At 43.1% G+C, this 24774-nt stretch overlaps 1 protein-coding gene across 1 annotated transcript in view; it reads left to right on the forward strand.

The window, feature by feature from the left end:
* Nucleotides 1-1599: 1599 nt before the first annotated feature.
* Nucleotides 1600-24774, forward strand: part of grin3ba (glutamate receptor, ionotropic, N-methyl-D-aspartate 3Ba) — a 30233-nt gene continuing 7058 nt past the window's right edge. Inside the window, exons 1-5 of the mRNA XM_027008534.3 lie at nucleotides 1600-2244; nucleotides 14900-15567; nucleotides 18126-19218; nucleotides 20638-20783; nucleotides 23258-23373. Coding sequence (XP_026864335.2) covers nucleotides 1792-2244; nucleotides 14900-15567; nucleotides 18126-19218; nucleotides 20638-20783; nucleotides 23258-23373 — 2476 coding nt within the window. The 5' untranslated portion in view covers nucleotides 1600-1791. The remainder of the gene's footprint in view (nucleotides 2245-14899; nucleotides 15568-18125; nucleotides 19219-20637; nucleotides 20784-23257; nucleotides 23374-24774) is intronic.

Consider the following 24774-nt stretch of genomic DNA (forward strand, 5'->3'; position numbering starts at 1 on the left):
TAAAACCTGCCATTTATTTTCCCATAAGCAGATGTTTTAGCTGAATTCTGATAAAGCTTGTGCTTTTTGCTCAGTCAGTGGGCTCTAATCCTGATTAGTCTTTACCGTCCAAGCTGTTATTATCAGTAAATGGACTCAAGTGCTTCACACAATCCTGGTACACATGTAATTTTGTTGAATTGTTTAGTTCCTTTGTATACTAAACTCCATTAAGATGTCAGTGTTTATCACAATTTTTTAAATATTTATATTCTCCTCAGGTCACTGCACGGTTCCATAGAGCAGATCTGTATGAATTTGCGAGGAAGAAATGCTTTCATTTATTAATTAAATTGTTTGTTTTCTAGGAATTCATTACAGACTGTAAGATTGCTCTTCCTCATTGCACTTGGGATGAGTACTCCTTATAACAGCTGTGCATTAGAGCTAATTTTCTGAATATTAGCCTGGGGAGCCCCAGTTCTGTCAAACAACAGAAGCTCTTTTAATAAACAGCTATCTGCAGAGGCAATACATTACCTGTGAAAATTAAATGAAAAATAAAAAAAATGTTTAACATAAACAAACTTAAAATGAGTTGACTCTGAAAAACAGTATTAATTCTTGGCAAAGTATCTTTTGTTTAAGTATTACTCTAGCATTTCTTGTAAGTATACAGTTTCGTTAAAGAGTTACCAGGGGACCTAATATATATATATATATATATATATATATATATATATATATATATATATATATATATATATAAGTATACATATATATAAGTATACATATATATATATATGTAAGTATACAGTTTCGTTAAAGAGTTACCAGGGGACCTAATATATATATATATATATATACATATATATATATGTAAGTATACAGTTTCGTTAAAGAGTTACCAGGGGACCTAATATATATATATATATATATATATATATATATATATATATATATATATATATATATATATATATATATATATATATATATATATATATATATATATATATATTAGGTCCCCTGGTAACTCTTTGACGAAACTGTATACTTACAAGAAATGCTAGAGTAATACTTAAAGAAAAGACACTACTCATAAAGAGCAGCAAATGCTTTGCCCTCTCTCTCCCTCTCTGTATGTAAAGTTGCACGTCACGTCTGTAGAGATGTATCTTCTCTTTTCAAGCGGTATCAGAAATCAGAATATGGCTTATAACTGCTGTTTCCTCAGGATGTATATTCAAACAGATGGCATCATTCTAATAGGCAACGCGTCCATGTTGCCAAATCATTAAGTCCTGCGTCTTTTCACCTTGAACGAAGTAATGTCCATCTCATTTCCCGCTTTTTTTTTTTTACATAAGACTCAGTAAGAGTAGCAATTTCTGCCCTTCCAACCTGTGGGTTATGATTAATGAGGCACTTGTGATTGATTATAATCAAACAGAAAATCACAAGGCTACACTTATTCATTTATTTTTTTTAGAGCCGCGGAATCTCTCCTCTTGACGTGATCACAGTTATCCCAGCCCAGGGGCAAGGCTTAAACCAGTACGGCGGAACTGTCCTCCAACCGCCTCAGTCATGCTAAGGAGACGGAAAGTGGCAGCTCTTCCTATCTCTCTCCGGCACGCTGCTCTGCTCGCCACCGCCGCTGAGCGTGCACGTTATGCGTACACTTATTGCAGTTTAACCAGCTCTACATCGGCGTGAACAAATAAAAGCGCTTCAGGAGAAGAAAACTGGACAACAGGAGAGCGATGCCATCTTCTGACGAACCCTCAGTACAGTTTCGAAAGGAGCAGAATGAATTTAATGCTCTCCAGATTATTGGCATACCTTTACATCGGGCTCCAAGTCGCTCTCCATACGTTTATTTACCCCTGTCATCTTCATCCCCAACCCTGTCACATCTTGGCACGTATTGGCCATACCGTGCGCTTGGGCGCGCTTCTGCCAACTCGTCAGCCATCCAGGATACAGGCTGCCCTGAACCGCGCCCTCGTCCACCTCCGGCAAAGTGGGAACAACTTCTTGCCTTATAATTTGAGCCTGGAAGTGTTGTCGCGAGAGCCGCTGAATGGGGACCCAGAGTCCATGTTCAGGTGCGTTTGTCAGGATATCGTTGTTCGAGGAGTTTCCGCCGTGCTTGCTTTCCCTCAAACCCACGAAGAGCTCGTCCAAGTGGAGTTTATGTCATCGTTTTTGGAAATACCTTTTATCAGTATCATTGAACAAGGTGAACCACTTAGAACACAGGTGAGTACGTTCTCCTGTATCTAGATGAAGTCACATTTCATAGGCAAAGTAATAATACCAAGTTCCACTCCAGGTGCCACAAAGCTGTAACACTCTTGTGGAAGATGTGCGGTTATCGGTTCAATATAATTAAAGAATGAAATAATAATTAAAAAACATGTTGCGCTTTTCCCCACCTCGAATCTCGATTTCCCGTCTAAGTAAGATGCTGAACTCTGAGATTAGCATCCCTAGATGCTAAAAGGACGGCGGTAGTTGTAATGTTTTGCCCCGCTTCCCAAAACGTACGACGCTTGTTAATGTAACAGAAAAGAACCAGTTTTCTCCTGTGCTAAACGCACTCCAGACAGGCATCGGTTTTCTCAGATCCTGTGAATTAGAAGTGGAATGATTCAAAAATGGTTTGCTACTGCGGAGAAAAGTTAATTTACCTGTACAGAATTTATTATAAAATGGCAATAATATAGTATTATAGTATTCAATTAATTATTATAGTATTCAAATAATATAGTATTCAATTATTAGGACTATTATTATTATTACAGCACTTTTTCTTAAAAACGTTAAAAATCCATTTGGATTTATATATATTTTTTAAAATAATTTTATTATTGATCAAACTTAAAATACTTTGGCTCCTCTGAATTATTTTTTTGGATCATTTGGAGAATTCTGTGATTATGTGGAAAATTGTAGCGGAACAATCCCAATACTGTTTAAGACTGAAGGCTGAGTCAGTAGCACCCTTTAGTATTCTTAGCTGCAGGCCAAAAGCCACATAAGTTGTTTCCGTCTCCAACAGTGCAGCCAATTGCAGTGGTTTCTCCTGGCAGGATAACCTCTAGAGTTTTCAGCCCTCATATCCAGGCAGCACATGAGCGCCATAGGATCTGTGCCCTAGAAGGCTCTGAGGTTTGAATGGGGAGACCTAAACAGTTGGTGACTAGTTTTCTATGGGTGAAGCTGGCTCTCTTTCAGTGTTCAAATTTAAATATAAATAATCTAGTAGTATTAAGCCAGGGTGTCTAAAAGACTGTCACATTCATTTGAGGGGTTTCATCAATTCACCTGAGTGGTGGTGGGGAAATCCCTGAAACTTAAATTTGCACCAATGATGTCTCCTATGGAAAGCTTTGGTGTAACAGTTCAGGTAAAGGTGTTATAATGCAATTCTGAAGTCCAGATCCTCCCATTCAGGTATGGATGTTCCAGCTTGTCATAGATGGCCTCTTTTACATATTTTTTTCCCTGATGAACTGATGACATTCCCCCTCAGATGAATAAAAGACAAGATTAGACCACAGTTCCTCTTGCTTTAGCTTTGTGTGTTTCTCTGTGAATGCACATTTTTCCTTGCTTTCATCCAATTTCACACATTTGGTTTCCTCCTGTCTTTTACATCCGCCTCATGCATTCAACTAGAAGGGAAATTTGAAAAAGGCTTTGTCTGCAATCAATCAATATTATTGGCAGGTCTGTTTGTGATAGCTCCACTCTGACACAGTTCATGCAGAATGTGAGGTCACTGGAGTCTGCCTTTTCTCTCACACAGCACTGCCTGGCATGTTTCACCACCTCGAAGCCATTGACTCTCCAAGCCTACTTTAGCAAATTAAAAGGAAAGACAGTTCTAAAGCTGTCAAATCTGCTGGAAGTACAAGCAAGAGCACAAATATATATTTTAAGCCATTTTGCCCATATGTTGTAGCTCTTTATTCTAGTGATTCTTTCTCTACAACATCCCTGAGCAGCCTCCCTCACTTAACTTTTAGTAATATCTTAAAATTTCCATCCATTGGCCTCTTTGGGAAAGGCAGCCTGCAATGTCCATTTAATTCCTGCATGATTCAAATGAAATTTCCGTTCCTTTCGTTTTCAGTGACTATATTTCTCAGCAGCTCAGGCAGAGAGAAGAGATGATCGCTTTCCTCCCCAGGATTGATACTGACTCATAAAATGTCTTAAGCTTATTTACCACAGCAAAATCCTCCTGCTTTTTCTGTGCTAAACTCCAGCACTCATTAACTTGTCCTTTTTCTGTCCCTGTTACTTCAGTACCAAAAAAATGAAGATTAATACATTAAAAAACTCAATTTGCTGCTTTGAATGAAATTACATTGTAATCGTGGGACCTCGATGAATTATGTTTCATTGTGGCTTGACACTGGACATGGTTGGAGGAGGCTATTAAACTTAATGAACCCTTAGCTCATGAGGGCTCTCTAGGTTCTGTCTAAAGCTGATTTTCTGTTGACTCATGGGTCCTGGTATCCAGCGGGCAACCATTCAGACATGACCACATGCACACGCAGGTTGAAGACATGCATTTACAATATTCAAAGCTGATTCTGGGATTGTCACACGGCTGTTTTTACAATTTCTCCAGTGGACTGCGATGCAGCAAAGCTTCATGCTGACCCCCGTGTCACTGTCAAATAAAAAACATAACTGAAAAATCACATTAGAAACTATAGGGGAACACTGTGGGTGAAGTGCAGGCCACTGCTGTTCAGAGAATGGCAGGCGTTTATAATAAGATTATATCCTGACCTTGTTTCCCAGAATCATCATAGCACAATATAGAAACTCCTCTCATACCTCCGTTTGGTCCTATAGCCTGCCCCAAAACTTATGCCAAGAGTGCAGAGGTGCACAACAAAAATGATGAGAAAATGGTAGTGTGAGTATGATGATGAACACTCTTATACCTCAATATATACCTCAAGCATACAGATTTCACCTGCTTGGAGAACAGTGTAGTGTCATACAGAGCTTCAGAGATGTAAAAATAAATGTGTATTTGATCTTCTGCACTTAAATAAATTTCCATTATAAATACAGACAGGATAAGATGTCAAATATGCTGTTTCACATAGGACCCAGCACGCTCACTTCATACTTGAAAGCACAATGCCACAAGCTCCTCACAGGGGTCATCAGGTAGGCACCTTTCATCAGTATTTTACTGAATTAAGACTATGACACCTCCAGAAGGCTCAGCAGTGAGGTCTGATGTCCCAGACCCACCCTCCTCCAAGCTCACTTTTAAACTGACCATAAAACCTATTTAAATGTAAACCCACATTGGCCTCAATGGTGACGAAGGCCATACCCAGCCCCATTGACACTGTTAATGTGTGCTCAGTGCTGACACTTTCATATGGCCTTTACACACTACACCAACAGCAGACAGTGAGTTAATTTTTCTGTGTTTATCCACTGCACTCCCCACGCAGCCAGTCACTTCCTAAGCCCTCAATATTTCTGAACTTCCATTTCCATAAACAAGATCAAGCAATTATATGGAAAGCACTTTTTATGAAGAAAGCTCATGAATCTTTGCCTTTTATAGCTGGATGCTGTGGTCTTGTGTTCTGAGTCTACCAACCCAGAGATTCTTTCCACTGCTACTGTCATTCATTTATATTAACATAACATACTGTATCTTTGGGTAAGTCTTATGTTCTGTCAGTAAGTTTCACTGGAAGAACAAAAGGTTTGAAACCTCTTTGTTACCCACACAAATCTTAGGATTGGTATGGCTGATTATATCACAGAAGGTGATCAGAGCTTCTGTTTATTTTCACAAATTAGTCTTCTTAGCACATCTGGAGTAAAACTGAGACTGTAATTGCATTGATTACACTCAGCAATAACCGCCCACCCAATGTGCCCTTAAGAGTCATTTCATATGGAGGAATCTGATTGGTCCTCTGCCACTCCCAGGGGAATAGAATATTTGAGTGACAGTCTCTGTTCAGTGGATTAAGCTGTACTGTCAGAATAGCACTTGATGAACAAGCAGTCTTAAATATGTACTTCTCCAAAGTTTATCCCCGTTAGCAGCAGGAGTGGCAGAGGTAGGGCAGGCGCTATCTTCCTCAGTCACACACAAACACGCACACCCAAGCATCCACCTTGTGCAGACCCTTACAATGCAGATCATCAGTGTGCTTCAGCCCTGATTGTCTGTTGCCTCCATCACTCCATTATGGAGTCTGAGGGCTGCAAAGAAGGTGTGAAATACCTGGAGGAGATGCTCCATAATCTCTCACACGTGTGGGCCTGAGATAAGGCCAACCAGACGGTTGACACGGCCGCCGGCAAGGCAGAGAACGTGGGGGAGTGGCTCACACCAGATGATGACCTCTCCCAGGGTCAGGGGCCCCAGCAGGGCCCCACAGCATTCAAGCACTGGAATACGCTGTTCTGTTGCTTATTTAATGCCACCTGGATTTGGTTTAATGCCCATCTGAATAGTATGAACCCAGAATGTTCTTACCCATCACAACAGAAGTAACCGAGTTACCTGGAACAGGCTTGCTGGGGACAGTAGAAGCACATCCTGAAACAAGACTGCCTGCGCAGTTTTGTCAGAGCTGCAGAAAATGCATAAGGGTTTTTGTGCATCATAATATGTGTCAACTTAAAATGTGCCCTCAATTTTTCATTGGAAACCATGCTGGATGAAGTCAAGGAAGAAGTACAGCTGAAGTGATTATCTCCACTGAGGTAATTTAAAGGTTTTAGACATGATAAATTGGGGAAGCCTTTTCCTGACCCAATTTTCCTATTATTTACTGGCGTATCTTAAAAACCATCCCCACAGTCCTTCTAAGTCTATATTCTGTATTGTCCTGCATCAGTCTGGAAATAGTTTTGTTCACTTTGCCTTTGCCTTTCACGTTTACCTTTGACCATGAGCCTTCTTTCAGCCGTATCTGTGGTTTTTAGAGGATTTAAACCCTTTCCCTTTCTAAAACACAAGAATTAAAGCTTGGCTTTATGTTCACAGGTCGCCCTAAATGACTTTTAATTTTTGCACAGCTCTTTGTCACCAAATGCCATGGTGAGCCTGGCTGAACCAATCAAAGAACTATTTAGATCTCTCCGTCATGACAATTCATTGTCTCTGCTCTGGCAGACAGACCTGTTCAGGGCCCAGTGCTTTCAGGATTTCAGAGTTGGCTTTTTTTTTAATTGTCTATCAGATGTTACACGACCTTGAAAGAAATGTTGCCTCTCAAGCAAAGAGATTTAAAAGGTTTAAAAAGATTATTTTAAAATGTTGTGAGTGATTCTAAATCCAATATCGGATAGAAGAGACCTTTTGAACATTTTGACAAGTGGTCTCCTTGGGGACAGAGAGTGATACGAGTTCTTTTTTCACAGTTTCTAGTTAGAGGGGCAAGGATTTACATAAGCGGCTATGACAGTTTAGCACCATGTTCTTTTCTGATGCAAAGTCAGATTGGTTTCTCTATGAGTCATTATTTTTTCACACATGTATCTCATTTCTTTTTCTTCCTTCTTTGCAATAATTTGGATTTTGTTTTCATTGTTTTTGCCAGTTCTTTGTGCAAAAATGTTTCAGGTGTCTGTTCTCTTCTGAGGAGAGTGGAGAGAAAGTGTTCTTCTGGTTGAACACACATTAGATTTGACAATGGTTCCCATCATAGTTGAAGCACACAAATACAGCTCCTATATCTTTGTAGTTCTCATTTACATGACTACAGTTCCTATAGAATGCAGATTTCTCATTTACAGCATGCTGCAACTGATCCATATAGAGCACATACCTCATGTGAATGTAAATGTAATCTTCAGCCTCTTTAAGAGTATAAGGATCTGATGTCTCCTGCTGGGGATATATTCTGCAGCACTTATGTAGCTGTCACAGTGATCTATAGGACAGGAATCCACTGGCTGGCTTTAGTTCAACAGCAGGATTTCTCAGTTCATGTTCTTGATCGAGAGAGATTGGCTGACATTGTAGTTCAGAGCACAAGAATGGCATTTCAAGATTTATGACACATGCCAAACAGTTTTATTCGCTTTTAATGCCAGTCCCGACATAGTAAAAAGGCGGGATTGCGATTTACTAGCATTATTTTGTTCAGTAAAACAAAAGCTGCAGGGAGCAGCTGTAAAATTCAGAGGCTCAGTTTTTACAAATGAATGTCTATAACGCTGAGCTCTGTTGAGTGGAACTTCCTCTTCCACCTCTGCATTCTCTCTCAAGGTTGTCAGGTTCCAGCCTGTGATTGCTCCTGTGCCAGCAGTAGTGCTGAATGGAGCTCATCTGTGCCGATAGACTCAGCTGTAGCGGGACACATACACACACACAGAGACAGCGTTGTGGAAGTGTTTATTCGGCTCTGTCAGGCTTGCTTTCCGGTCCGGGCCGTAGCTGATGACTGGAGACACAACGGCGGATTGCCTACTGCGTCTTCCTACGCTTTCTGGTGAGGTTGTCCAATCCTCCGAACGCACACTGGTGCGCCTTCCAAATTCTCATTAGCTTTCATTCTTTCTCTGTTTCACACCAGCTGTGTCACAGGGATGTGCAGGGAAGATAATGACCTGCATGGCCTTGACATCCCCAGCGCAACTGCTTAATCACAGAAATGGGAACTGAACTCAGCTGCTTTTGTCATTTCGATGCCTCGTGTACATTGATGCATTGTGACGCTGGAAGAAGCACCATTAAGAATACAACCTGGAGATTTGGGTGCATGTCTCAGTTGTTGTCTACATTCTGCATACCACGTGCACCAAGAAGCGGACTAAACTGTGCTTCATTTATTACTTTCAGTCTTGGAAAAGTGTAGGCAATGCATGAGTACTGGATGGTTACATCCATCTACATGCTCTGGTGTTAAGCTAAGTGTTGCTAAGTGTTGCTTATGCATGCAACAAGTGTCTGGGTGCTCAGTCACTGCAAGTTGGTAAATTCTTAAGCTGTTAAGTGTTACTGTTACTCCATGATAACAATAGAGTCATACACAGAAGGTATAAATTTACCCGATGGATCAAATGTTCTTCTGGGGGCAAATTTAACTAAACCAAAGCACAAAAAAATATTCTTACACTGACTACCTGCTGTTCTTCTCAGATTTAACTCACTCCCAGAACTTGCCTTAAGGCTTATGCTTCAAAACACTTGATGTCCCTTAAAGTCAACATTTCATGGCTGATATTTCCATACCACCCTGACACTATTCCACTGTACATGGCATGTTCCTGGATTCCACTGTGTCTGTACCTCTGCCGAAAACACAAGCTTTCAAGTCTTCTCAACCAGCAAAAAACTTCCTTCCACCAATGCTCTCCTTTTCTCCAACATCCTGGCCTCTCTAGAGGATGCACGGCTACCGAGTGCAGGCATAGATTCAGGAGTGTTATTCTTTATGAGCAGGAAGCATGCAAATGTCATTCAAAAAAGTGACATTGGTCCATGCATGAAATCATATTATCTGCAAAGTCCAGACCAATAGTGTTTGGATTAGGGAAATTTCAGTGATGAGAGCTCAGCGGTGTTTCTTCTGTGTCCAAAATGAATGAAAGTAACAAAGCTGCTTAGAAAAACAGTCACAAAAGAGACAAGTTTCACGGTCATGATGGTAAGGGTGATCCATTAAAAGACCTGTAAAATATTCATAATTATTGGCTGTTGATCAGATAACACTCCATTATTGTTTACTTGTCTTGCACTTCTAAAAAACTATATCCACTGATTCCATAGATGCAAAGGAACTGTGAATGATGAATTCATCCCTAGATGATTAAACATTTTGTTCATTATTAACAGGTAACTATTCACAGCTCTATCAAGAATTGATAAATTATGTGCCATGCATTGTGGATTAAGACTATCCTTCGACTTCCCAGTTCAAAACCTGCCTGACGACACTTTCCTCTCTGATTGTAAATCAAATTGAAGGTTTCAGTAGAGACTCTCTCACACTGAGCTCTTAGAGTATGTCCTTTAACACATTTCAAGTTCTATCAATCAACATATGGAGTCTGGCTTTGCATAGCAAGCAGCTCGCAGAGTCTGAGCAGAACAGGCAGCGCATGCAGAGTCTTAATGACGGAGAATTCCAGTGCGTTCCAACTGTTTTGGCCCATTTGAAAGCAGATCTGTCTGATTTCACTGCTCATCTCCATCTGTGCAGAGTGCATGTTGGAGCAAGCACAGCACTTTAGGCCTGACTAAAAAGGCTAATTAGCTCCTTAGTGTGTGATCAGACTCTAAAGCTTCTATTTGTATATTCATTTGAATCAATATCAGCTACTGATCAGTTGCAGCAGGCTCCTTTTGTAGGCACAGGGCTGTTTTGGGTAGGCTGCCTGACTCTGAAAGTGCTCTTGCTAGAGGTTACACTTTGGGAACTCTGTTGTTATTGCTATTCTTTAGCTGATTTTGTTGCTACTGGAATTCCGATTAATCTTGCCGCACCCCACCCACCCCCACTGTCTGGGGCTTATGCTGGCCACTGGCAGATTGATAGCATGCAGACACTTCTAAATGTTTAACAGAAAATGCTGTCAACCACTTCTTATCACTGTCATGGCAAGGCAATTATGGGGGGTTGTGTAATGTTAGGACTATATTGACGTACAAGAAGTATAATTATCTCAGTTAGTTTGAATGTCTTGTAACACTTTGCCAAAGAAGTCATGCAGTGGCAAAGCCATTAACCTTTTTTTTTACAAAAAATGTGTTTCAAATGGCCTTATTACAATTGTTGATAATACTGTTATCAATTAGTAATCTCTGTTATTCACTCACATATTGCAGATTTGATCTTCGCAGTGTGCCCACTATATGTTGCTTCAAATTAATTCAAAAATAATGACTGGTTATTTCTAATAGGCCTCTATTGCTAATGCTCTACCACTATGAGCACAGGTCACTTATGCAATTCAAAATCTTTTATCTGAAATTGTTTCTAATTGGCAGATAGGAAATCGGATATCCTTATTACAAATTTAGATCCAAAGTTTCTGAGCTTTTAAAATGCCTTATTCATTTTGCAGCTATGTACTATGCCAAACTTGTGTTTTGGTTTCCCTGGCTTCCTCATTCTCTGCTTCTGTCACACTTCTGCACTTCCTACCTTTGCCTGAGCCCATGAATGTTTAAGACCGAGGCATTTGGGGCGATGGCGTTTGCTAAATCACCCCATCCATAAACTCTAGTGTCTCTGAATGGTGCCCATTTCCCTGTATTACCCCACTGTGCAGTGCGTGCCTGTACAGGGTTCACTACATGGCCTTAATGCTAGCAATCACTCCCATTATGAAGTGTAAAAGAAATATTTGGTCCCAAAAGCCCTCAGACATCTCATTACTGCGGAGCGGTGCAGACCCATGGTGATGAATCTGCGTGACGTCCGTCCATTCCCCTAATGTGACATTCTGCAGCAGGGCGATTTTTGAGTTTCTGTAGGATAAATAGTATATTTAGAAGTGTTATCAAGACTAATAGCAGGTCAGAGTGTCACCGCTGAATATCTAATAACCTATTCATGTCTTTAAGCTTGGAGAGCACTGGCCTCCAGTGCACTCACTTCCTGCTGAAGAGACAAAACTGATTTCAATGAAGCAAAACAAGACACACATTCACTTATGAGGATGAAAAAAAAAATACACATACGCATAGACACATTTAAATAATTGAAGTAAGCATAATATAGGACCTCCAAATAAAAAAAAGATTAGTCCAGAGTTTCTTTGTCTTTTTTCTGGTCCTTTTCACAAGGTTCTTGATGTATGCAATTTATGGTGAGTTAAAGTAATGCTTCTGGCACAGATTCAACTATGGCTTAAGATGGATGATAAAAGTTAACAGAGGTGAGGTTACCTGATTTCATTAGCATAATGCTTTCACACAGAAAATGTCAAAATATTTATTACAGTAGTGTTTCTCAACCCAGACCTAAGTACTGACTCTATGAGAGGCTTTTGCTCTGTCCCACCTCCCACCACACTTGTACCAGGCACCCAGTATCCTTCATGGATTGATTCAGGTGTTTCAGGAGATGGTGACAGTAAAAATGTGGACTGTCTGGCGCGTCCTAAGAATGCGGATGAGAAACATTGTGTTTCAGAGCTATTAAAGCTATTGTCCTTGGCAGTAAGGAGAATAGAGATGCAGCACAATGAGGCTCTCCTAGCTGCTCACACACAAGAGGTCTAGAGCAAACCACTTACACAAATCTCTTATTGACAGTATCAACACACATTTAGTTCTTTTCATGGTTATGTAAGCAAAATATCTCAGCATCATTCAAATATTTTGAAAGAAGTATTTAAAGGAAAATGTTGCCAAACCTTCTATCTTGCCTTTGTACTGTCTTTGTTTTGGAAAACACATCCCCCCCCCAGTTTCTTGTAGTTTGTTTGAAATCAATTCTGACTATTGTTCGTCTCTTTCAAATTCATGACAACATTCTCGGAATGTGGAGGAGCGATTGGCCTCCTTGATTGCTCGTGAAGCCTTCTTCTCAGGTGATGATTTTTTTCAACATGCTTAATGGAGAATGTTAAGTACCACTCTTCATACAGAAAGAGAAATGGACTCTATCAAAGCCGCGTTGCTCACCTGAAATTCAAGCCTTAGTTGTAAGTGTAGGGCACACCTCTCAATGTGCCTCCAAGCACTCTTCAGGACCTTAGTTTATTTCCCTTGCTGTCATGGCAGATTTTTTTTTGGGGGGTTTGAGTTTTTTGAAAGTCTTCTCAAAGAAAGGAAAAAAAAATCTGGCAGTCATACATAAATCACCATCTGTGGAGATTTTTACTATCTTGGTTCTGTGTGTGAGAAATGGCGACATACTCTGTTTGGGTACTATAACAAAATAAAGAAATCTTCAAACACATGAATATAATCTCCTGGATAAGAAAATAAAATCAAAAAACTTTTAAACTTTCAAAACTTTGTCTGTAAATCTGATGTCAATTGTTTATTTATACCCATTGTTATCCCAGTTCATCTGTTGTAATCAACATCATCAAAATGTCTCATCGGAGAGCTAAAACACAATACGCTGTATGAAATCAGCAGCCCTTAAATCCCTTTGCACATAAAATAATTTCACAAGGGATTGTCTATCTTGGGGGAAATCGGGAGGGGGTGCGTAATAATGTAGCTGGCTGTTATATGTAGATAAACACAGTCATTTACAGGGGTTTTTGCCTGAACTGCTCTGTTGCAGTCTTTAAGGGTTCAGACATGGTTCAGCATCCCACTGCTTTGTGAGGTTGCCAGATAAATGGCATACATTTCATTGCTATGCACCAACAATTTATTTGGTGGCAAACATGCAACAATCCAATTACATATAATCATGCAAAACCATGCATGTGGTCAACTGGATATTAGATGTTAATAAAGCCAGGAGTATTTGTTGCTTGCAATCTGATTCGGCTAGAAAAGAAATGCACATTTATTTTTGGCTCTGACAGAATGGGCCAATCCCCGATCAACCTTTGCTGCACGGCTCAGTGGAGATGTCTGTGTTTTAACTGGACAAGCACATCCAACTGTAAATCAGACCGTATTTACAGAGCCCTTTCTCTGTCTAGAAGTGATTCAGTTCTTTCTGTTCTGCTTCTCTGGGGTTTGTTAGAGATTGTCACATTTAGAAATCAACCAAAGGTGCATTCTCAGCGACAAAAAAAAACCCCACTTGACCACAGGGCGCAATGCAGTTTGTCCAGAAGTTTGTTTCCAGCTAGCACTGTTTGGATGTTGTATTAAATAAATGATAAGCTCACAGTAGCTCTACTACTCTGACCTTGAGTTAACCCACAAATGAGTACCGCATCAGCCCTACACGCCCTTGTACCATTCTTCTGTGTTTCTTCTCTTCCCCTTCTCACCTTTTTCCCCTGCCTTGCTTCAGAAGAGAAGCTAGAAGCTAGAAATCACCTTGGGAACTGTGAGGAGCAGACGATTCTTTCTCTGCTGCCCAGATCTGTCTCCATGTGCAGTGTGGCAGCAGCTCAGGGGGGGCTCGCACTGTGTGTACATATGCAGATAGATATGGAATCTTGTATCGGAGGCACTCGCTGGGCAGTAATGCTATTCCAGTCACACGGCACCTCCTCCACATTACTGTTCCAGCTTCACGCTGTTTGTTTGTGCCTGCCCAACAGGTTCAAATGTTCCCTTCTTCCAACCCCTTCAACTGCAACCACACAGAGAGCACAGGGAGCCTCCACCCCCAAGAAAAGAACACTCGTTCTTTTCCTCCTGTCAACTCCCATCCAAACATCCAAAACAGCCGTTAAAGAGAAGCCTGGACGTGATGGGAAGGCCGTCTAGCCCATCTCTTTCAACTCGCTCTTGTACGGGAGAAATCGACTGTGTGCCGGCTCATTTCAGTGAGGAAAGAGCCTGATAGATTTTTCTCTCAAGCTGGTACCTTTCATTCCGATGTATGCTAGCCTTCCTCTCTGGGTCTCCTTTTTTTCCTGAGTATGCATAATAACAGCGACCATTCAGCTTTCCCTTGAGAACAAGGTCAGATTGAGTTTAGAATTAACCAAATAAACTAGCTCTTCATTTTGCCTGTGCCAACTTTCATGAGGAATGTATTTCCCCCAGATTTATCCACCTTTTCTTATTTAAGCTTGTAGGCCATGAGGGAATAGGAGATGAATCCTTAGCCCAAAGATATTATTATTTGAATTTTGTTGATGTAAATCTGAGAATCTGAGTAGTGTGTGTGTGTGTGTGTGTGTGTGTGTGTGTGTGTGTGTGTGTGTGTGTGTGTGTGTGTGCGCGCGTGTGCGCGTGCGTGTAATACTGCCTCTGTATCTGTGTGTGTGTGTGTGTGTGTGTGTGTGTCCTCTCTGTGTTCAGAACCGCTTCCACCTGCAGATGACAACCCATGTTCCACCATCAGGCCTGGCACAGCTGCTGTTAGCTGTGCTGGTGAAGGGAGGATGGCAGGGGGGCACCGCGGTCTTCTGCCCCAGCAGGGGGGAAACCGCAATCCTAGAACAGCTGCAGCATCAGGGCCGGCTGGGTGTGGACGGAGCACACTGGCACCTCTGGGAAACCCTCAACCTCTTCCACCAGAACAGGGCAGTAGCAAGCCCAGAGGAAGAGGAGCAGGAGGGTGGGTTAGAAGAGGTGACAGAGCTCCTCTCTCAGCTCCTGAGCCGTAGCCCCTCATCCCTAGCCTCAAACGTGCTCCTGTTCGGGTCGGACCCGGAGTGTGTGGCCAAAGTGCTGCAGGGGGCCGTCCGGCTGGGCCTCACCCTGCCCCTTGCCCGCTGGACGATGGGCTTTCCCCTGAGCCTGGATGCCCTGCATTCCATCGGCTCCCCGCTGGGGCTGCTTGCCTACGGCGAGGTCAACCGTAAGCCTCTCAACTTCTACATCCGCGACTCCCTGCAGCTCATCGGCAGAGCCGTGTTCGCCGCCACCATGGTGAGGCCAGACCTGGCACTCATCCAGAACATGGTCAACTGCTTCGACAAGCCCAACAAACATGAGGTGCCCTCCTCTGGACAGTACCTGGCCAGGTAAGCACTCTGGTTCAAACCATATGTTGTGTTAGGATATGTATTAATGTGTAATCGTTCTGATCATTCTGAGTTAGTGGTTGGGATATATTTAAGCTTCTAAAGAATATATTACATTAAACTATAAAGCATGTAATTTTTGGTTGACTTCTTATTGATGTTGCTATATAGAAGTAACCATCATTCAGGATAACAACATTCTAGGATTTGTAGTCATTTTTCACTCAGAGTTATTGCACTCTTTCAGCTTATCATGGCAGTGGAAGTGATGGAGAACCTGAAATACACCTTCATGACTCAAGAGCCTCTTAGATGTTAACCTTTACTTCTCCTGCTCATCAAACACAGTGCCAAATTACCACCTGTAGTGTTAAGTCCAGCTGAGCAAAAATGTAGGAATTTAATCCTACACTGTAGTTGTTAATGCTTTTTGCTGGGTGCAAATGTATACGCGTGTAATTACTTTAAGCCTTTATGTCAACGATCAAGGTGGCACTTGCACCTGCGCCGTGTCAGTTATCTTGACCCGCGTTTGACCGTGCCTCCAGTGGCTTACAGAATAGCCCAGGTGTGAGAGACCGCACGCTGACCTCTGTTCTTCTGGACCAGCCTCTCAGGCTGTCATATTCCTGCCAAGCTAATGCCTCTGGTCATTTAACACCAGTGTCCATGCCAGAGCGGAGCTGTCTTCTGCTTTCTTGCCCTCTTCCTCTCCCTCTCACACACCGTCTGTGGCAGGGCAGGTTGGCTCTGTGGAGAGACATTGTATCTATTAGTAACACAAAAGCTCTGAGATACGCTGGCAGTTTGTGAAAGAAAAAGCAATTAATGCGGTGGTGCCTCGGGGAAGAAGACATTTAACATTTATTATTCAGAGCAATAATCCCACTGGAATTAACAGATGCATAGCTGGAATACTTATTTCAGTTACTGCTCTCAGCTGCGCTGACTGCCTCCATACTGCAGTGTCTCTGTACTGAGCAGGAGAGCTGTTATCATGGTAGACCTGGGTGAGAGTTAGCTATCAGCTCTCTCCAACAAATTAGATTTTACCAGGGAGGGAGGGTAAAAAAAACAGCCAAATTATCTTCAGATGTTAGATTAAAGCTCGGCTGGTAAGAGTTGTCTTTGGCTGGGTGAGTAAACTCTCCCAGAAATTATTTTAAAAAGGAAGTGAAGCAAAGGACACTGGAGATTGCGCACCAGATGGGCTTTTAGTATTCAGTGCACGGGTTGCAGTCCTCTGGATGGCTACCTTATAGGCCACTGTGGTTAGGAATTTAAAGGCAAAGGTTTCACATATTACAAAAAATAATAGCCCAGAGCAATGATAACATTTGACAGACAGTTAGATCCAAACATATGTTAATCTTACATCAATTACAGAAACACAGGACCCAGGTTATGAGGTTATTCCAGAACATAAGCATCAAGATGGCATAGGACATGTGCCGAATTTCCGTTTATTGGGTGCATGAGACGAAGAGGCTCAGCTTGCCATGCATGTCATGCATATTTCTCTCTCCTTTAGTACACATCATGTTAGCTCTCACTGCGACTAAAACACTGGGTCAAGAGGTGAAATTAATGCTCTGGACAATCAATTTGACCCATTCATTTACTTCACTTTTGTAATTATTTTAATGGCAGAGTGTGGAAGTGGCTTGTGTTGCCCATGTGTGACATTATGACCTCACTTGGCTCTCACTCTCAGTTATGGAGGAATGGGGAGTGTTCATTTCACCATGCTGACCCAGACATCACCAACACAGTCCGTAGCTTACCTAACATCGTCTGATGATTTATGGATGCGAACCAATCAGCAGCTAAAAGCAACAGCCGGTCTGGCTGTGTGTGTGTGTGCGCGCGCGTGTGTGCGCGCGTGTGTGCGCGCACGTGCATGCGCGCGCGTGTGTGTGCGTGCGTGCGTGCGCGTGTGTGTGTGCGTGCGTGCGTGCGCGCGTGTGTGTATGCATGTGTGCACACACGCATGTAAGTAATGGTAATGTCATATATGTGGAACAGATTTTCTCTGTCTGAGCATGAGGATGGGCCTTGAGAAAGTCACCTTGTTAAAGTGCTTTTATATCATACAGGATTCTTTACTATGTACTGTGCACTCTGGCTCATTTAGTGTCAGTTAGACAAGAGAGGAGCAGTTAACAGATAAACAAACTACTGCTCTCTCTCACTCACTTAATCTGTAGTACAGCAATAAACAAACTTTGGTACTTGAGTGCTACAGTGCTCTGTCATCTTGCCACTGCTTTGTACAAGAGTGACTGCTGAAGAAATTGGACCAAATAATAATGCTAAAGACATTATCTGCAAGAAATCACTGTCTTATGCCCTCATTGTGTGTACTTTCTGCAGTGGAGTTGGCTAGGGAAGACATTTTTTTCTGACAGAGACTGGTTTCAAGGTCTTATCGTGTATTCCTGAAAGCAAGAATCGCCTACTGAGCTCCTGCACCTGCTAGTAGCACATGTTAGCCCATCGCTGTCTTTTTCAGAGTCTGTCTCCTGCAGTGAACTGTAGGTCCTCTCTCCTGTGCACAGGTTCCTGTCCAACACATCATTTGAGGGACTGACAGGGCACATGCAGGTGCAACAGTCCCACTCCCGCATTCTCACCTCTCATCGCTTCCATGTGTGGAGCCTGCAGCGTGACGCCCTGGGCCAGCCCAGCTGGGTGACAGTGGGCAGCTGGCAGGCCGGGCAGCTCGAGGTGGAAGAGCAGGGCCTGTGGCCCACCGCGAGTCAACAGGTGGAAGACGAGAGCCCGGGGATCCAACCAGGTGGGCGATGGCAGGCAGGACTACCCGTGGCGGGGAGCCGGCTCCGTGTGGTGACCCTGGTGGAGCATCCGTTCGTGTTCACGCGGGAGGTGGATGACGATGGCCAGTGTCCAGCTGGCCAGTTGTGTCTGGACCCCCACACCAACAGCTCGGATGTCCTCGACCAGATGTTCAATGAGCTGGAGCAGACTAACAGCAGCTCGCTGCCGGCCGACGTCCGGAAGTGCTGCTACGGCTACTGCATCGACCTGCTGGAGAAGCTAGCAGAGGACCTGCTGTTCGACTTTGACCTCTACATCGTGGGCGATGGCAAGTATGGTGCGCGGAAGGGCGGCCGCTGGACGGGCCTGGTAGGCGACCTACTAAGCGGCACCGCCGACATGGCCGTCACCAGCTTTAGCATTAACACGGCACGCAGCAAGGTGATGGACTTCACCAGCCCCTTCTTCTCCACCAGCCTGGGCATCCTGGTGCGGAGCAAGGACACTGCTGCACCCATCGGCGCATTCATGTGGCCCCTGCACTGGTCCATGTGGGTTGGTATCTTCGTTGCGCTCCACCTCACCGCCCTCTTCCTCACACTCTACGAGTGGAACAGCCCATTTGGCATGACGCCGCACGGGCGGAACCGCGTCCGCGTCTTCTCCTACTCCTCCGCCCTCAACCTCTGCTATGCCATCCTGTTCGGCCGAACGGTCGCCAGCAAAACCCCCAAGTGTTGGACAGGGCGATTCCTGATGAACCTCTGGGCTATTTTCTGCCTGCTAGTACTGTCCAGCTACACTGCCAATTTAGCTGCAGTCATGGTGGGAGAGAAAACATTTGAAGAGGTTTCTGGAATTCATGATGCCAAGGTGAGTCACTGACCTCATTTACACTGCATAACGCACTTTTAGTATTTGTTTATTGTATTTAGTATTTATAGTATTTAGTATTTCTTTGTAAAGTGCATTTTGTGAACAAAATGGGAGAGTTAAGCACAAAAATTGGGGGAAAAAGAGTGGTCTAAAACTATAACTTTAGCTGGAAACATATCTTTGAGAAGTTTTCTTTTATTCACTATAAATGTAAAATAGGGTGTGTATAAAATGTCACTGAGCAAGCTCACTCAGAATATTTCCATTTTATGAAGTAGTTTCTGGAGGCATTTAATTAACTGACACAGCTGATAATTTGCAGGTAGTGTGAAACCTCTTGCTTTGGGGGACTTGTCAGATCCCAACTCTTGTAATGACAATGTGAATTGTTTGTGTTTCATATATGTATGTGACAAGCAAACAAATCCATTAAATATACGACGAGTGTGAGTGCATCTGATGTGAGTGTCTATTTTGATGATATTTGCATCACCTCCTCTACCGCAAGTTCAGCAAGGAGGAACATCTGGACACGCTATAATTTCATGGAAAAATTGAATGGAGTATCAGGAACCCCAGGAAAATGGCTTCACGGGCAGCAATAAACCCTTCTCGTTTACCTCCACGGATGTTAGTCTTGCTGGTGGGAAATAATAGACTTGCAGCTGAAACACAGGAGGGCTGATTCCAGTTCAGTCATGCACCACACTGATGCTGTCTCCTTAAAATAGAGTGTCAGGTTTGGAGAACCTGTTTGAGCTGTATAAAAACATTCTGTTGTGGTTCTGTACATAACTTCTGTGTCAGAGGGCTGCAGAGACACAGGAAGGTTGCCGCAAGGGTTCAAACGGGTGCTCCTGCTCTAACCCTGAGCTTTGCTGCGTGACTTCTCTTGTGTGTGGATGTGTGGGTAGAGATAACCAGTTCGGTTAAACTGCCTTCAGAGTTTTAGCCAGCACTGCAATAGCAGTAGCACAAAACGGCACTGCAGTAACAGTAGCACGGACCGGCACTGCTGTAACAGTAGCACGGACCGGCACTGCAGTGTAGCACAGACCGTCACTGCATTAGCATAGCCTGGCACTGCAGTCTTGTTTGTTCTTCTGGTTCACCTGAGATCTCCTAATTAATGAATGATAGGAGTTCTTCTATGTAAAAACTAGGTTCTAAGAGGCAGATCCAACACACTGTCATGAAAATGATCCAGTATTAATTGTCAAACCTTTTTCAAATTAACGCAAAAAATATTATGACTCGCAAACTTTCGTTTTCATATGTTTGAGAGTATCATCTAACTGTGCTGTTATTAATTAAGAACTAATTGGTATTAAATTAAGACTTTTACAGGATTTACAGTTTGGCTGAATTAAAAGCTTAGAATTCCCATTCTGAGTTTTGCCCTCGTCTCTGTTCAAGCTCCACCATCCATCCATGGGCTTCCGTTTCGGCACGGTTCGCGAGAGCAGTGCCGAGGACTACATGAAGAAAAGCTTCCCAGAGATGCATGAGTACATGAGACGCTTCAACAAGCCTACCACACCAGACGGGATTGCTACACTTAAGTAAGGGTCCAAGCAGGACAGGAGGAATGCAGACAAGCAAATCATTGAAATTAAAAGTGCTGAAATCACTCCTAACAGGGTCATTTCAACAGTTTAAGCAGAGAGAGTAAATTGTAATGAGGGTTGCCATGTCGATCACCTTCCCATCATGCGAGTTGATGAGGGGAGGGGGACTCATTTCCCCATTACTCAGACAAGAGGACGCCATAGACTCATCCACATCAGTGTGTAATTATGGGCATTTCACCAAACATTTGCAATTATTTATTTGATGAGCATTATAGTGAGCTCATGGTATGTTTTGTGATTGCTAGACTGTTCTGACTATTTTAGAGTTTATTTTCCCGATAAGCCGATTTTAAAGGGGGTGGAAGCATTTTTATTTCAGGTTCGTTTAGCTCTTTGCTGTTGTTGTTGGAGGAAATGGGGATGATGGGGTGAGAGTGGAAGGGGATGAACTAGATGATGCAAGGTAGCAAACCTACTTATACAGTAAGGAGCTGAAACACTTTTCATCTCATTGACTTACTGTAAATAGGAACCCTTGTCCTACCTTATGTACTGTATAATCTTAGGTTTAAGGGTTGAGTAAGGCTGAACTGCTGACAGGGACCATGACAAAGGCAATGAGTGATGCTCACCACAGAGTGCTGTGTAACACTTAAATGTAGCAGTTTTTCATGTGATGGTCTCTCTCTACAGAGTAGAAGAAGTCTTATCTTTAATTTAAGAGGTTTGCAGTGCCGCTGTCTCTTTGCTAGCAGGAGAGCTCCCATCATTGCAGATGTGAGGTAGCATGTGGCTCTCTTCAGCAAATTAGAATTTACCAGAGGGAGAAAATGCTGAGATTAAATGTTAAATGTTGGATTAAAACTTGGATGCTATGGGACTTTTTCTGAGTGAGGTAACTTTCCTGGAAGTGCAGTAAACTTACTGGCTCGGATAGTAAATATGGTTATCAGGTCCACAAAGAAACCCACACCACTCAACATCACCTAAAACCACAGAGAGACTTCACAGAAAGCCTTATGCATGGGGTGGTCCTTAATAAATAATTAGAAGGGAAAAAAAAAAAACAACACACTGATCCATCATTTAGAAAATGGAGAGGGAATTTTGCTCAGTAATCGCAGGGTACAGTAAAGCCCATGGGCATGTAGCGGAAAGTGAACCCAGAGGCTGCGTGAGCGATAGCTGATGAGAGAGAGTGAGAGTGAGAGTGAGAGAGAGAGAGAGACAGAGACAGAGACAGAGACAGACTGACTCTCCAGAGCTCTGTGGCTTATGGATTTTGTGGTGTTTGTATAGCTGGAGGGATGGAATAACTCCTCTCTTCCCAAAGAGGCATCACAGAGATCAGCGCTCTTGACCAAATGCAGTACGAGAGGAGAAGGGCAAGCGTGACAAGTATGTGCTGGGCAGGCTCTGGTAAACCTGCTTGCACCAACATCTGCTTCCATTCACCCCAGAGAGAACAAGGAAAGTACTGCCAAAGAAGCAGAGACAGCCACCCCCCAAGTCCTCAGAAGAGGCCAAAGGTTCTCTTCTGAGGATACAGATAACTCCCACACCTTCTATACACACTCCCCCACCCACCACCCCCTCTCGCTGTCTCTGTATTGCTATCTCACTTCTTCACACACACACACACACACACACACACACACACACACACAAAAGCTTTTCTGCACTGTCCCTCCTTTTATGTCTGATGGGATTTTTTTCCTCTCTCTCTCTCTCTCTCTCTCTCTCTCATGTCAGAACTCCCTTGGTTCAGTACTCAGGATGTGTATAACATAGTCAGCATCTTTATTGCTCATATCTTATATGAACACCTCTACAACCTTGCTAAAACCTTGGGCTAGGTTCCTGACAGATTGGTTTGCTCCATAGAGTTTATTGTTAGATATTCAGATTCTCGTAATATCCTCGTGAGACTCCATGTCTTCATGTGCACACATTGGAATTTTAAAATGTTAGCCACATTATATGAGGACTTTTTTCACAATCTTCTTCTGTTTGAAGGCTTTGTAGAGTTTCCATAATTTTGAGGTTGTACTAGTTACACATAGAAATGCGAAATTAAAAATGCATGTAACAAAACATTTGTGGTCTCAGTCAAGTGGATATAATAGTAATCTGTAAGGAATTTTAATTATGTATGATATGAAATGAAGTAAAAGGACACCATCTAATATGAAAGTGCTTTAATTCTAAGTCAAAGTTATGACCTCATTTGTTAAATTCCAGGATAAAATTTCTTCTGTTTGTTGTTTTTGGTCCTTTTCTTCTGGATTACATTTCTCCATCAGCTCCCTCTTCTGCATTTAAGCCCCATGACTCCATTGAAACGCCACTAGAATTGACTAAAGTTGATTAGAGAGGGCAGGGCACTCATTAGAATGGGCGGGAGCTCGTTAGAGAAGGGCGATGCCATATTTGTGTCTAAGCACTCTGCTCTCTCTGTGCTGAAGGACAGATCCTGCTCAGCTGGATGCCTTTATCATGGATAAGGCCCTGCTGGACTATGAGGTTTCTATAGACGCCGACTGCAAGCTGCTGACCATAGGCAAGCCCTTCGCCATTGAAGGTAAAGGCCTTAGAATAGCATGCGTCACCAATGTAACGCTGTGAAATTTGAATCACTTGTTTTTCATAACTGTAGGTTATTACACTTACCCTCTCACTACTATTAGACAGAGGTTTAAGTTTTGGTTGGTACTACGGGTTGGTTTCATTTAATTCCGCTGGACCATATCTACGTACAGACTTTAGTGAGTCTGCTCGATGTGGAGCAAAAGTTTCGATTTGCCCTCTGGCAGCTCGAGATTGCAGGTGTTGCAGGTGAAAAGCCGTGAAAAGATTCTACTGGTCCTCTTATCTCCTGCAGTGAGTGCTTGGGGGGGAGAAGCTGAACTTCTGATCTCTTTGCTCCAGCCGGAGCCTCTTGTGTAGCACATAACTGGCCTGTTTCCACAGGCTTTTGCATAGATTGCAAATCCTGTTAACAGCCCACTGCTGTAGCTGCCACGGTGCCACCCCCTTTATGGAAAAATAACACAACAAAACATCTGAACCCAAGGGCCCTGGTCAATCCTGTGGACGGCTTGGCCGTCAATCAGAAATTACCCTCCCAAAGACACAGTGTCCTGACTGTTCAGTGATATCAGGAGTATCGCAAAACAGAAGACTGTTCTAGTCATTTCTGGAAGGTGTCTCCAGGTGTGGAATCGTATTGAAATTGAAACAACATTGTGGGAGAACCGATCGAGCCTTGGCCGCCCACCCCCCACCACTGCCTCTGTCCTTCAGTGGCTTGTCATGCTGGCATGCGCTGAGGTGATCAATCAGAACAGAGACGGCAGCCGTGTACCTGGAAAACCGCAACCGGAATTTCAATTAACAGGTTGCAGCAGCCGGAGGTGCTGCAAACTATATGATAACGCTTCGTCTAATAGAAGCGCGTCTAATCATGGATAAGGCACTGGGAGGCACATGGAGAGCACACTGTGTACACACAGAGACAATGGTACAATCCCTCAGACATGGTTTTCTAGAGTCCCAAGCTGCTTAAGGCTGCTCAGACTCCTTTAGGGATGGGGAGTCAGCTGGCATCGTACATGACTGAAAGGTTCAGAAACAATGTGTCAGCACGTGGTGTGATCAGGGCAAGGTGATCATGTCTGAGAGGAGGGGTTAGGAAAAACATCAGTGAGGTTTTGTGTGTGTGGGGGGGGGGTGAAAGGGAAGCTGGGGGAGTTGCTTAGCAGCAGTGATATATAGGCTCATGAGTGATAAAATGTATGGATGTCAGAGTCTTACTGGTGCCACTCTGGTTGAAAGCAGTATGGCAGAGAGGCCATCTGCAGGACATTGACACATACAAACACAAAAACCCCTCCTGCCTGTTCCTCTGACGGAACTCAGCACTAACACTAATGACCCCCCCATCAGTATGTCTTCTCAAGATCTCCGACGTCCTCTGGACTGG

The sequence above is a fragment of the Electrophorus electricus genome, chromosome 17, assembly GCF_041902795.1.
Source record: "Electrophorus electricus isolate QZ-2024a chromosome 17, ASM4190279v1, whole genome shotgun sequence".
NCBI lineage: Eukaryota > Metazoa > Chordata > Actinopteri > Gymnotiformes > Gymnotidae > Electrophorus > Electrophorus electricus.